This window comes from Chrysoperla carnea, chromosome 1, assembly GCF_905475395.1.
Source record: "Chrysoperla carnea chromosome 1, inChrCarn1.1, whole genome shotgun sequence".
Lineage (NCBI taxonomy): Eukaryota > Metazoa > Arthropoda > Insecta > Neuroptera > Chrysopidae > Chrysoperla > Chrysoperla carnea.
In genome coordinates this window covers 25,654,957-25,671,258 of record NC_058337.1, presented here as the reverse complement: position 1 = coordinate 25,671,258, position 16,302 = coordinate 25,654,957, and the positions used below count along the sequence as shown (strand labels likewise).

The window sequence follows — 16,302 nt, the reverse complement described above, 5'->3', positions numbered from 1 at the left end:
TCCGCTAAACACAAATTTTACTACTATCTCTTGAACAAGCCGTAGATCATCTGCCTGGAAGCCTTCGGCAGAGGAGCTCACTGCGCTTGCATATAACTCAAATAAATAAGTACAGAGAAAGGTAATGTAATGCATTATATCTATGCGTTTCCACCATTTATTTCATTTAATTTGTCTTATATTTTCTAATGTTCCACTCAACTTCCTTAATTTTTTCTTTCATAAGCAGGGAAATAGGTATTTCTTTCATAACCTTCTCATCAAGGAAAAAAAAATATATATATTTATATATATGTATTCCTTTTTACTATTTACGTCCATATAGGAGTCTTTGTTTTATTCTTCTTATTAAAAAATTTTTATTAATCTAATTTAAAAGTGAATTTTTATTATTATATTGCGCTCTATATTATTATCGTGGTTTTGCAATTCTTTTGTCACTTGTTGAGTTGATTTCTTTTATTTTCAATACAATCATTAATTCAGGTAACAGCCGAAAAAATTGTTGTTGTTTCAAGAAAAGAGTTAAAAAATGAACTCCCTTTAAATGACTGTCATTCTAGTCTAAATGAGTATACTTTTTAGGACGTCTTCCATGCAAAAAAAATTGCAGTATTGGTTCAATTGTAAACTATCAGATACGGGTAGAAAAAATTAACAATTTTTTTGATCTTCCAATGATATGTCCCCTATATTTACAGACACAAGCAACAGAAAAATGAATTAAATCAAATGTAAAAAGCATTAATGCGTAGTTAATCATTAACATTCAGAACAACTTTTAACAGTCTGCCATTCATTTGAAAAAAAGGCAAGACTGTTTAATCAACAAAATTTATTGGCAAGCGGTTTTTTCGTGTACGAATTTTAACAGAACAACAATATTAGTTTGTTAGAATGTTATATAACAATTTTTAATAGTTTAACAATATAATAATTTAGAGTAAAGCTAGCATAAGATGGGAGGAATTTCAAAAGGCAAGCCATTTGCGGTATATATTCAACATTCCATTCTTGGCAAACTGTTAAAAATTGTTTCAGGTTATATAACATTTCTTACTAATATTGTTATGTAAAAGTATGTACTCGGGAAAACCGTCTACCAATAAATTTTGAGCCCATTGCATGTTATTCAAAAGAATTTAACATTTTACTTAATTATGTTAATGTTTAACTATGCATTAATACGTAAGCATGTTATTTAATACATTTTTTGCTGTCACTTATCGGATAGTTTATTAGGAATGTAAATAAAATGATTCAGTCGAAACTTATTTCTACATTCTAATTTTTTGTATGAGCTTACTTTTTAAGATTTTACACTTAATTTAACATCTCGGCTATATGATAATGAGTTTCGATAATGTTCATTGGAAAAGAGTTAAAATAAATAAGTATTTAATAATACAGTTTTGTAAGCTTACCGTTCTGTATGTACGTTTTTGTCCAGCATGTTTTCCTGGCCGTCCTTCTAATTCCACATGTACATTATAAATGATATCGAAAAAGTTTTCAACAATAGCCACTTTTCGATAAACTGGTTCTGTTTGAACTGGAGCATTCTGTAACAAATCATAAATATACATTATATTATTGTCGTTAGACGTATTTTTATACCCTGGTATACATGAAATATATCAGAGTATAATAAGTATAGTACCACGTTTATAGCTGTTAGAAATATAGATGCTACAAAAAAAAAAGTTTGGTATGGGTTATGATAATATCGACTATTTGCCCACCTGCCTCTCTCTGGTAGCATTGATAATTCAAAAATGAAAAGAGATATCTGTCTGAAATTTTTAGAGCATATTCAGGCCGTAAAATCTTAAATTTAAATGAGTAGCATTGGTCAATTGGACCTTTTTATAAACCGTAGAGATAGAACAAAAGTTTCTAAAATAATAACAGATAGAGAGTTGAAAATTAGTACATAGTTTCAAAAAATGATTCTTCTGATTCGAATTTCATACCAAAACCATCATAATACTTTTAAATTATCTATATACTAGTTTCAAAGCATTTAAATGCCAATATCACGAAACAAAATATTTCTAGAAAATACTTGTTTCCAAACAAAATCAATTGTTTTTATTTTTTTAACTTTTTTTATTAATTAAAAATAATGTAAGCACTGATATTCGACTAAGTCTGTACAGGGTATTTCTACAATTAGCTCAGTCAATTATTTATTTTCATTTGTTTATACAATATTTTCTCCTTTCTACTAGAATATTAATTTGTGACATAATTTTTGTTTATAGTTATTATAGATTGATTTGTTTATAAAAAGATCAAAATCAGAAGAAAATTATTATAATGACAAGTTATCGTATATTAATAAGACAGAAATATCAAATCAAAGTAATTGTATCCATCTGAATGATGTAATTAAAAAAATTTAAATAAAAAATACATTTTAAGGCGCAAGCTTTTATTGTATTAAAAAAAAGAAAATAAAAAAGAATTGTTTCTATGAGTCACTCATTCTCGACTATTTACAAAAACTAAGCGCTCAATTAAAAATATCAAGAATTTTTCGAAGCGTCTCAAGCCTTTACACATAGTCGTGTGTGAGTGACTCAGACAAAATTATTTTCTTCTAAGTAAGCTGTTATTGGCTTGTGCCTTAAATAGTATTTTTTTTTATGTAAATTTTTAATTTAATACTAAATAAAGTATTTACATCAAATATGGTGGAAGCGATGGAAAAATCAGGCCATCCTTACCTAAAATGCATTGTCATCTGATTTACATATACATGTAGCAAACAGCTCTAGCGGAACCGGGACACAATGTAGATACCAGGGCAGGAGAAAATAAATAAAAGTTTTAATACCCATTAGTTGCTTCTTATTATTTAAAGTATCCTACTGAAATAGGATTTTTGATTTATATAAATCTGCTGGAATGAAAAAAGACAATCCAGGGAATCGGCACAACCAAAAGGCACTTTCTTAATATTAACTCAATTTTCCGACCAATTTTCAACACTCTTGCTCAATTTTAGGGATACACAAAGCTATAAAAGCGCGTTAATGTATATATTTTATTCTTCGATATGGGGATAAAGGAATTGACACTCCTAAAATATCTGCCTTGACACTAACCTAACTTACATAAATATACTATAATTCAGTTTTACGGAGTAAAAACTCAAAAAACGCTTAAATTCATTATATACGACACCCATAAAATCTACGGTTGTACGGCGACATGCTTGTCTTGTAACATTTATGATTCTTTTAATATTTTCTACGGGAGATATTATTCAGCCACTAATTGTAATTTATAAAATATAAATTCAGTTTTGAACTATTAAATCCAAATATGGAATGTGACTAGTCAATTATTTACTTATTGTTATTTTACTAATTATGTAATAATTAAATAGCTTATAATGTATAATAATTAATAAGGTAGGTATGTGGAGCGTAGCTAATTACGTTCCTCATGCCTAAATAGGCCACAACGCTGCTGTAAATGCAGATTGTATCTTCAGCATTTTTCCTGAAGTTATTCAAGGAAAATTTGGGTGCTTAATGTGTTGTATGAGCTCATAATGATTATGCTGAAATCGTTTAAACTATTTAGAAACTTTTGTGTACTGATAAATTTTCGAACTTAAAGAAAAGTAAAAAATAAAAATAATTTTCATATTTAAGTTTTTCGATAAGCTTAATCTCGAGACGAAAATTTCTCTCTTCTTTGAATTTTATAATTCGTTGTGCTACGAAATGTAAAGTTTATATTTTAGGAAAAAATTTAATTTTTTTTAACTCTAATAGAAATAGAACAGTTTATTACCAATAATTTTCTGTAAAAAAATTAAGAATTTTATAACACAAAATGGATACTTAAAATTGCTTTTCTAATGTAAATTATGTTAAAAACTGTAAGTGCACAAGTTTGACCGAGAAAATAGCCCGAAAATTACCGGGGTACTTGTTAATATTTTACATTTCTTAAAAAAACACTTTAATTCGATAAACAGAAGAATGAAGTTCGGCCCTAATGCAGCTCTTGTACTAAATACATTGTATGATAAGTATTTTCTATTAATAGGCCGTTCTAGGTAACTGAAAATAAGCGATTTTATAAATTTATGCAAAAAAAAAAAAAAACTAAAAAAAGGAAGGTTTTGGCATCTAGTTTAAGACCCTTCTAATGCGCCATCTCAGAAGTGCTTTTTTGAAAGTTTTGTTTGAAATTTTTATTTTTCATAAAGTTCATGGTCTCCGAGATATTGACCAAAAATCCTAATACTTTTGAAACTGTGCGTTAGCAGGTTTTTAAATTAGATACCGAAACCTTACTATTTTTTAGTTTTTAATTTTTTATTTTGAGCGGAACATTATATTAACAGCTACCAATATGAAATCGTATATTTGATAAATCGTAATTCTGTATATCGTTAAATAAAATGCACGGATCGATCCTTTAATAAAGTATATTGGTTAAAATACAAGCAGCTTTTTAAAAGAATAAATTATTCATATCCTCTAACAATTCGGTTTATTAACACACTTTAAAAAATAAAAACATCATTTGTATTTCTATTTTGTTCGTTAATTCTTGTTAAATAAAAACACGTCGCACAATTATTAATAATGATAATAATATTCTTGTACGAATAAATACCATAAAAAAATGTTTATATATATATATATATACAAACTAAATGTAAATATAAGAAAAGGTGTAATAAGAGAAAACGTTAAAAAGGTTGAGAAGATCTGGAATGGTAATGGGAGAAGTTGGGTTGTTTTAGGTACGATACGGTATACATATATAACTGTAGTTGAAGCTTGGATTCTATATGTGTTTGAAAATTGGGAAAACTTTAGAATGGCTGAAAATGTCACAAAATGTATAAAACACAATCATTTACATATAGAATAATAATAAAGTGAGTAAAGACTATGTAGAGTATTTAGTTAAATAAAGATAAAACATTAAATAAATACAAGATGAAACAAAAAGGTTTGTAAAACGGGACTGTGTTCGTTATCAATTTTAGATGAATAACAGTCCAATGCTGGCAACGTGTCGAAAAAGTTAATTTCAAGGTTTTGGCAACCTGAGAGCGGTTGCGTTTACGAGTGCGCATTCTCTCTTCTCAAAGAAGCTGCGAAAATTGCTGATTTTAAAAACATTATTCGCTCCGAGCGTGAATTTCGTTTCCATGACAACGATACACTACTTTAATTATAGAATTAATGGATGCATATATAATTGTGTGGATTGCATTGAAAACTTACATTTAAAATTTAATATTCTTGTTTCACAAATTTAAATAAATAATTACGATAATTAACATTTGAAAAATAATATTTGTACAATTTGATTTCTTATTTTCACAATTTTTAATGCATTAAGTTTAATTAATTAGTGTTTTTCAATCATTTTAATTTGACAGTTTCTATATCATTAACATGTAAATAATTGCAAATTAGTCATAACAGCCCACTTTATCTCCAAAATTTTTCACTTAAAGCGCTGGCATCGATTTTATTATCCCTACCATGACTACGCACACAACGAATAAGATAATTTTTATACCATGTGTATATGAAATATATCAAGGAATACTAAGTTTAGTCCCAAATTTGTAACGCTTAAAAATATTGATGCTGCGAACAAAACTTTGATTAAGGTGATCATAAAATCTATTCTCGGTTGTCCTTTTGTCTGTCCGCCCGTCTGATGTCGAGTTCGCAATTGAGCAACAAAGGTCAATTGGGTCTTGGGACCAATCTTGTAAGTATATATGAGAATATAGTATTATATGGTAATATCAGTAAGAGTCTCTAAGACTGGCTATCTTTCTTTATGAACTAGACGTAAAAAAACAAACGATTGCGTAATCAACACTGTCTATACAAGGTATTTCAACACTTAACTCAGTAAATTGTTTGTTTTCACTTGTTTTAAAATCATTTTCCATGCCCTTTTAGCAACTATAATTGTCAGATTAATATACCGTTGCTAACATTGAGTCAGATAATATTATAAAAAAAAATAATTTCCAATCATTTTAGCGTGGCTTTAATGTTAATATGATTTAGTTTTGTACATCGCTATCTAAGGAAACATTCTCAGATGTAAGACCTATTTCTTATCTGCCCTTGTTTAATAAGGAAAGGAATATCCAAAATTTATCCGCCTTAAAATAAACTCTCGTAAACGCTGCCAATATCAATCAGTTCTCGTACCAATTGTAAAATGATAAAAAATCTCATCGCTTCCACCAAATTTGTTTATTGTTTTAATGCAGGATCACAATTTATTTTCTAGGCTAGAAGGGGATCATTTTAATAATGCACAGATATTTTTCGAAGTAAACATGATTGAGAATTACTTATCAAAAATGGTTTTAAATATGTTTTGCAGAAATTTGAAGAATTGATGTGAGGGGCATCCAGATCAGAGTCCCAATACAATTTTTTAGAGTAAAACTAGAGTTTAAAAATATATTAATCTTAGAAAGTAATTCTGAACACAATTTTTCAGACTAGAACTAGACTCTAAAAATATATTTATCTTAAAGCAATTCTGCAGTATGAATTCAAGAAAACAAAGTTAGCACAATCTCCCACACAATTTATATGGAATTGATATGTAGCTCACATCAGATGTTATACATATATTTAAATATAAAATTTAAGACACATTGTCTAAGGATAAATCTATTTTATATACAAATAAATTTCCAGTGCACTCACACACATAGAAGACATTACATCCACATAAAATATATAACGTGTAAATAAAAACCTGTTGCATATTGTGACGATAACGAAAAACGTCGACAACGATGATATTATGCTAGCTAACATAGCTACTAGCTAGTATACTTTTTATATTACTATATATACTAAAAAAATAAAACTCGTCAGCAGCAGAGTCTATCACTAATGTCATATTTCCCCCCTCATTCAAAGATGCTTTTATTGAAATTGGTCTTTTCCAGGTTATGAAGATGATATCTACATAAAAGACCAGTAAGAAGGAAAGAAGGGGCTTGAAAGCAGTAGGAGCTGTATCTTAAGGGCACTAGTGCCCAGTTTCATAGGTTTAGAAAAGAGACAAAATACCAATTCAATAATAACAAATTGATGGCGTAACAATTGAAACTCTTGGCTGAACTATTTAGATTTTTACCCGACTATACAATCTGTTCGGACCTACCTTCTAAACTACTTATCGTAATTTGACATACAGTCCGAGGACATAAAGCTATGATAGTACTTTTCAAATATATAAATGTTGTTATACTTTCTCACGAAATTATAACCCCAAAATGGTTTATGTAAATAAAGTTCGAAAATTAAAATCCCGACAATTACAGAATCGCGCTCTAAAGTATGAAACAAAGAAAATATTTTCATCTGAAATTGGTATGATAAGTAAAATCGGCATTACAGTCGGAGGGAAGATTTAACAGTTTTTCACAGGACCGAAAAGAAGTCTCCCGGCTGTAATCGTAAAATCGTAATAAAATACTTATTATAACAATTTCAGATGAAAATATTTTCTTGTTTTCATACTTTTAAGAGCACTATTCTGTGATTGTCGGGGTTTTAGTTTTCGAACTTTATTTTGTCACTGTATATAAAATTCCTCGTGCGATAAGCAGAAGCGCAGTACTCATACAACTTATATGTAGTGCGAGTAAAAACGTCTGGCACACGAAAAGAAAGATATAATACCAAAGTATGGAATAATTAAACTGTGAGCCGCACGAGAGGACAGAAAGGACGTCAATTATTGTTTCGATGAAATGTTGAAAACTAAACAATGTTCAGTTTTAATGAAATTCATAGAATTAAAACATTAGACACGTTGCACAGACTTACTTATCAATAAGTTCAAAATTAACTGCCATTAATTATTTGTATACGGATACGCAAAAAAAAAAAATACTAAAAATTTAGTTTTTGAGGTAAAACTTCCTTAGATACGCTTGACTTGGGGAGTAAGCTGGATAATGTATGATAAGAATGTGTGATCAAGCTTGTTACGAAAAGTGTGACCCAGCTTAGTAGCAGAACACTGGATTCCGACACCGGAGCTAAGCGTTCAGAATCACTTCATGTATATTAATTTTTTTTTATTTTAGTTTTAGATAAAGATGGAGCTAAAGAAGTTTGAAGTTTGGTGTGGCTGTCGACTCGCTCTGGGCATAGTGTCAGAAAATTTTAAATATTTATATCCTTATTAAGGATATTAACATACAATTACCATAAAAATTTTAGGTCGATTAGCCGTCTCTAACTCGAGATGAATTTAATTAAAGTTCGGAAAATTAACATGGAGTGCATGGGAGATGTTGAGTTTTTAATTCTAGAAAAAACCTAACCTTCAGATATTTTCAAAAAAAAGTAACTGAACATTGATGTATTTATTCTGGATTTTACTAAACAAACAAACAAACAAAATTATTAACATTGTTGAGAACGCAAAGTTTGTCAATTTTATTGTTGAACTGAAACAATTATAGTTAGAGTATTGGTGGTTGAATAGAGATATATATATATATATTAACAAAATTGTAAATAGCACTTTGTACAATATATTGTATGAGAAATAGTTGCGTGGTATTGTAAAGTTAAAAATAACACATTATTTGACCACAAGCATGTTATACTGTTACTGAGCATAACCAAAAGGTTTTTACAATACTGTTGGGAAACAATAGCCTTAATAATAATAAAGAATTTTAACATATTGTGTGGGATAATGTGAGTGGATAATAGCTGTGAAAATGAGCATTAAGGTAGTTCCTCCGCGACAGTCCAGTTAAAAAGTTTTGGACTAATACTATCATTCAGCGCATTAACTGTGCTATGACTGCTATGACTATACCATATATTATTTTCACAAGACTGTAGTTCCTCACTACTGTTTCTCCTATACATATAAACACACACACTATGATATATACCTTTAACATTAGTCTTCCTATCCTTTCCACAAAAAATCATCGCTAAAACGAGTTATTTATTTAAGTTTTTTATCGAAACTATATGGTAAATAATTTTTATTTTTTTAAATATATTTTCTAAATATAGTATTCTACATTATATTAGTTTTTCATAGAGATGGTGAACGTCATTCATTGATAAATAAATATAATATTTGTAAATTTGTGTATTTTTATACGCTTCTCCCATGTACACGTACAAATTGCGTCACTTTTAATTGCTAATATCTCATGTATGACATGGTAAATCATCTTCTAATTTTAGCAGCAAGTGTATTATGAATTAAATATTTTATATTCTGAGTTTTGAGAAATTCTTGAAATATCACTTTCGTGTAGGTACTACCTTAATATATGAAGACTATATGAAGAATCGAAATAAAATACTTGGCATTAACTCAACCAATTTGCCCTAGTAAACAATTCTAAATTTGTAACATCCTAGAAAACAACTCTGCACATCGAATTAAAGTCATTTGAACTAAAGAAGGCTGTTAAGGATACCGATAAATAACAGAAAAAAGTATGTATTCTTCCTTGTTCTAGGGATCATGAAACAGATTTTAAAGACACTCCCATCCTTCCCCGTTGACCCTCGATACAATGCATAAGTGTATATTTTCGATAAAAATATGACTAAAAATAATATAATATATATAAATACCTCACTTTAACTTTACTATTCAATATTCATACGATGTGATGTTAGTGTGATGAGAGAACCTACGCTACGTAGGTAGACATAGACTACATACGTTGTGTTACGTTACGTTACGTTACGTTATATATATACGTTATATATGTTATGTACATTGATGGTTTGGTTTACGTAATAAATGTTATAACGTCATCAGAGATGTATTTTAGTTTTATACATATTATGTATTATATGAATTGTTGGTCCGTCTCTTCTTTCGTTCAAAAACTTTGTTTATTGTTGTTTATTGTACATTCATATTTATTTATTTATTTATTTATTGTATTATTTACACGGAGAAAAGTTTTTAGTCTATAATGATATTTATTTCTGTTTATTATAAACTATGGTAACCACGAACTGTAAAGAGGGTAGTTTTTTATTTTAAATTGTCAATAAAGTCAACTACTCTTTCGCAGATCATATGCCATTGGTGGATAATTATCTTTCATATTGTATAATTTCATGCTTTTCTCCAGATTAACTCAATGCGTTTAGCCACTTATTATATTCATAACGAAAGTTTTTTATTATTTTACTATAAAAATCAAAAAATGCCTCAAACAATCGAATAATTTTAAAATAGATATCGAAATATTAAAAGTACTACATGAAGTTACAAAGAATTCCGAGAGATTTATCTTTTTTCTTATTATGACATACTATTTAACCTTAATAAGTGTTTTGAGTTATTTTGATCAAATTAACCAAAAAATATCTAAGAACACACTCCATTAAATTACTTTTTTCTTTAAAGCCTTTTCCGAACTGAACCGATTATGAAGATCATCACCAATTTTTTAGTTTTTTCGGGTACGGAGCCCGAAACTCGGACTGGAAATATAACTAAAAACACTCTCCATTAAATTTCCTTTCGAACGAAACAAAAAAAATTTAAATCGAGTCATGCGTTTTTACTCTACGATGCCACAGACAGACAGACAGGCAGAGAGACAGAAAACCGTAAAGTAAATTAATAAATCAAAATCGGTTATAAGGACAAAAGAGTTATAGCCATAAAAATAAAAGGTCCCGCTAGAATCAATATAAACAAGAATGTATCGGCTATAACAACAACGGTTATAACGACATATTGGCTATAACGACCAATATTCATTGGATTTATAAGTCAAAATATCGGCTATAGCGACCACCGTATGTAAAAAAGCACTTTTAACATGTACATTATTTTTCAGTTAAACAAAACACCATCGTAATACCGATATATAAGTCGATCCTTATAAACTTTATTTTGACTTATTTGATTAGCTTGATTTTGGACCTTATTATGGATTACAGCCAATCGTCATTGGAATTAGTTAACAATACGATAAGGATGTACGAGCGCCAGGGCAATTTTGGATAAAAGGATTGATTTTTTTTATATGAAGTTGGGCTAAGTCTAAATCAATTCTGAAAATTTTAGGGGCATTGTCCGATGATTTAAATAAACAAATGACTTCAAAATTAAGCATATTTAACATTAGTCTTATGGAAAAACGTTAGATGGATGATATGTTTTCATAGAGTTCTCCAAAACTAGTCCGTAGAAATTTAAAAAAAAAAACGATTTAAATTAAAGTTAAAAGCTTAATAAATTATTTAAAAAAAAAAGAGCACGGTTTGATGGTGAATTAAAGAATCTGAAGTAATTTTCAAAATATCGAAAATTGAAAATTTTGTTTAATTATTTACATTTCGATATTTCGAATGCTAAGGTAGATATCGAAAAAATTTATTCTTAGTTTTCGTCTGCATTCATGAAGTTAAAATAAAATTCATCATCTATGTTGAAAATGAGGTCAAAATAATTTCATCCACAAGTCTAAATTTTCCTTGGCGCTCGTACTACCTTAACTGTAGTTGCATGAAAGTATGTTCTTACCATGGCACCAAGTAAATATTTATTTGGCTCAAGACAATTTTTAAACAGCCTTTTTCTTGAGTCAAGTATTAAAATCGGTGACCAAAGAAATTTACTTGGTATAACAACATCAACAGCCAAATAAACGCGTTAACTATGTTTTTTTGGGAAAGTAAGGGGCATATTAAATTAAACTACTAATATTATAAAGACGCAAGAAGTTTAAATGTAACGATTACGTAATTTGCAAAGACATACATGGCAAAATGTAAATTCGTGTTGGTTTCGTATTGTTGCCTTCATTAACGATATAATTTGGTCATCACCGAATATCAGCAAGAACTTACTATTTTAAGGGCTACAGAAGAACATATATTTTTTAGTTTCATCATTGTGTGTTCATTGCTTTGAAATAATCTTTTATCCCTTGTTTTGTCCTCAATAAACACAGAACTTTTTAAAAATCTTCTACCAGAATGAATCTATTGTGATAACTTGTTAAGGATTGTGTTATATTTGTGTAGGTTACCCTTATCGTATATATTTAAACATTAATCGATAAAGATGGTCCATTTCGTACCTCAATTCACCGAAACTTATATGAATAAAATATTAAACTGACACGTGACTATTAAAACAGTTTAATTAAAAAGAATATTTAATAAACCACTCTAATTTACGAAAGGAAATTTTCATCGTCGTAAATTTTAGTAATTGTTTCTTAAGTTTAAATTACAATTAAAGCGATTAATGATCTGGCATTTTAACGTATGTGGTGATATAGATCAATTTTCATTTTCTTTAAAACATTTTTTCGGATGCTCATTAAACTTGACTCTAGATTAAAAGATTTAAAAGTTTATAGAGGGCAATGGTAAGCATGATTTTTTGAAATTTTTCCAGTTCAAAAGTGTACAAGACACGTTAAAAAGTTTCGAATATTTATGTGTTATTTAAAAACATTTCTATGCGAAATTATTTTTCCGGTTGAAATACTCCATTCTATTCTACTTTCCAGCAAGTTGTTTCTAGTATTTGGTCGTAACATCATGAAACTTTTTCCATAGCATACTAAAATATCCAAAGATCTTTAATCTTTTATCGACTGTTGATTTTATTGAAACTTATGCAGTCGAATTACTCAAAAAGCTTCATACTGATACAAAAAAAAGCTTGATTATATAGTTCAAAATTTATTTTCCTTTCGCTTCCACCTAATTTATGAACATTAGCATTTTGATGAACTTTTTAGACGAAATAAATGCCATTCGACGTTTGGTACCTGTTTCTTCAGTTCACGAAAAATAATGACTCTCTAATTCGTCTTTTTTCCCTATGAATACTAATAAGTATCTATTTTGTCCTTATTTGCCTTATTAGTACGGATAAAGAAAGAACCGGAACGCAAAATTAAAGCCCAAAGTAAGTGCAAAAGCTTTTAATTAGACGAAACAAAAAGTTACTAAAATAATATAAATAATGAGTTAGTAAAAAAACTTTCTAATTTATTTGAACGATTTTCATGTTCATATTTATACAGAAGTATCCATCTATGCACAGAAGCACGAACTAGAATATTGATTTTCTACGAAAGTATACGAAAATGGTTATCTGGAATATGAATATTGTCTGGAAACGCACGCATATCGTGTAAATTTTACAAAATAAAACTAATATATGAATGCCATCTGTTAACATTTTCTTTAACTATAAATATTTGGTTTGTCGCTACGATAAGTAAAAAGCTCCGTATTTTCTTAAGAAAAACCGTTGTATTCAATGAAGAAATTTTATTTTCATCATTTCGCAATTTTATCATATCAAAATTATTAATTTTTAATGTAATATTTTATGTATTTATGAAATAAAAGGAAACATACCGCTGTAGTTCATGAGAAAAATTTTCAGCCAATATTCCTTAGAATATTTGTTGTTATTGGAGTCATCTTCCTTAACTAAGGAATGTTTTCGATAGTTACCGTTTTTAATTTTTCAATTTTTAAGTTTTTGATTAATTATTATTTGAAAATTTGAAATTAATGATATAAACAAAGCTATCGAAAATTTTAAGCCTATTTTATTGATTTACAAAGCTTATTATTTTGATTTCAAATGAATCATTTTCGAAATATTACTAGCTTAAATAAATTTTATTGGTTGTATTTCTGAAGCCATTTTAGGAGGCATGTTCGGGAGTGTTTCATGGTAGATTTTAAATAGACACTAAAATATGCGCTATCTACAACTTGTTCATCCGCTTTTTTGAAAACGTTAAAAAGCAGGGTGCAGGTAAAAGTAGTTATGATAAAAAACTTCGTCAAAATCAGTTACAACAACGGACCGACAAACGAGCCGGCTATAATGACGAAAATGAAAGTTCTCGACTAAATCCCTATTTAAACGTTTATAATTATGTTTCGGCTATAACTACATCAGTTATAATGACATATTGGCTATAACGAACAATATTCATTGAAATTATAAACCAATATATCGGCTATAACGACCAACTCATGTATGTATGTTCTTACATAGGTACTTTTGTAACATGTATATACATTTTCAATTTAGGAAAACAACATCATAATTTTATTTGAACTTTATTTTCAGCCTCATTTATTATATTTTTGACCTTCTTAACTCGTATATTGGTTATAGCGACCAATTGTTTTTGGAATTAGTTGGCAATAGCGAACAATATGAGTACATATGCAAATACTTTCTGCACTTAATTATAAAAATTTATATATCGCTTATTCTTTCTCATGGCAAGGACAATCAAATCGAAACCAGTGCTTTCAGTGGATAATTTTCGCGTTCAAGAGAGCTGTTATGACTTATTTTCAAATCTTTACATCTAAATTTAATAGCAAATGTCAAATTTAAATTATTGAATGATAACAATTTATTAAACTTGTTACATAAGAAATTTTTAAAATAAGAGACGAAATTAATAATAATATTTTTTAACTGTAAATGAACATAATTACTTTTTTGAATTTATTAGAAAATAAAATATAATTTTCAATGTAAACCATATATGCAATTTATAGAATTATATGTCCATCCATACAATTACATTAATAAAGTTGTGTATCGTTACTAAGAAAACTCATACACGGTGCGAATAACGACTATCGGTGCAAATTACGACTTCATTGTCGTTATAATTTTGGATATTTCTGTTTTCCGAGGAACAATGGAAGAAAAACGTTGGTAATATATCACCTAGGTCGTATATATAAAGGATCCCTGGTTCAGAGTACAAATAGCTCCATTCTTGGAAAACTTATAAATTTGTTCAATTTTCCCTAAACTTTAAACTCCGAAGACATGCAAGCCATGCTCTTCGATCAAAGTCGGGTGATTAAGTTGAAGAAACTCCATATGTATTCGAAACATGTGTTTATATATTATATTCCTTGCATCTTTTGACTATGGCAATCAATGATTCTCAAATAGAAATGTACTCAGAAAGAAAGCAATCGATGATTCTCAAGAAAGATGTTTGTTAGAAAAAATAGTTGGCACCTGACAACTAACACTCTAGTATACCCAGTAAAATCGAGTATTCGTATTGTACCATATAATAATATAATTTAAAGAAAAGTTATCCATGAAGCATAAGAGAATACTAGTGAATGAATTGGTACACAAGTATTACACTATCTTCCATACAAGTTATTCTAAGAGCCAGATGGGCAAGACACGCTGCAGATAATATTATATGAGAAAATAATGCTACATCGGACTTCATAGACCAAGAGGCTGACATCAGACATTGGTCTTATTTACATACACTGAAAAAAATAAAATATCAACCGATATGAAGTTAAATATGCCAAATGGGACGAGGAATGTGATACAACTACCATACGAGGTTGATTGGTGAAGATGACACAAACGCATGAGTTGTTTGTATGAAAGTCATATACTGTCTAACAAATTTCAAATATTCTTGTTTTGAAATGCAACATAGTTTTAAACAATCCTTTTTTGATTGGTTCTACCACTTATAAATATTATAAGTGGTAACAAAATACTGATGTGATTGTCACAACCACATGAACAGGTTTATTAAGTTTATTTATTTTTTTTAATTCGATTTCATCGAGTCGCATTTAAACCAGCGACATATGGATTGCTATTGATTTTAGTGTCTTAAGTCCATTGCTGTACCGACTGCGCTACTGATGTTGTATATATTTAAACAAATATGCTATTTATTATAAAAATGATCACTAAGTTTATTAAATATCACAAACTCACTGAAGTTTTTAACAACAATCTTTGTGTAGTTGACACAATCACATACGGACTAGACATAACAGCTATGTGTTTGTAATAACCAAGTCCTATATATAAAGCAAACGTAAAGTTATGTTCTTTTAATTCGTCGATTCGCTTTATTTGCACTAACTAATTATATATTCCAACTAGTCACAATTTTATTTTCCATCAATAAAATGCATGACTACTAAAATCAATCTCTTTCATAGAATAATAATGATTTAGTTTATTTAACTTCTGTGATTTTGTATCAATGAATTCATATTTTAAATTCAATCTCATTCGATAGTAAATACAAATATTTAGCTATACTTTTTCCAATCATTAAGAAATTGTTTGAAAGTATTTTTACTTTATTTCTTCGGGATGAGGTTGAAATTATTTTAATTTTTTTTTCAGTGTTGTAATGGAATTTTCGATATGGATAATATTCCTGTTTCAATAAACTTGCCAATATGGCTTTTA

General features: G+C 28.6%; 1 protein-coding gene across 1 annotated transcript in view; it reads right to left on the bottom strand.

Annotated features, from left to right (window-relative positions):
- Window positions 1-1,982, bottom strand: part of LOC123296291 (nucleolar protein 4) — a 133,473-nt gene extending 131,491 nt beyond the window's left edge. The window contains exons 1-2 of the mRNA XM_044877788.1: window positions 1,974-1,982; window positions 1,425-1,562 (exon numbers count right to left, since the gene is read on the bottom strand). Of these exons, the coding sequence (XP_044733723.1) occupies window positions 1,425-1,562; window positions 1,974-1,982 (147 nt within the window). The remainder of the gene's footprint in view (window positions 1-1,424; window positions 1,563-1,973) is intronic.
- Window positions 1,983-16,302: the final 14,320 nt, after the last annotated feature.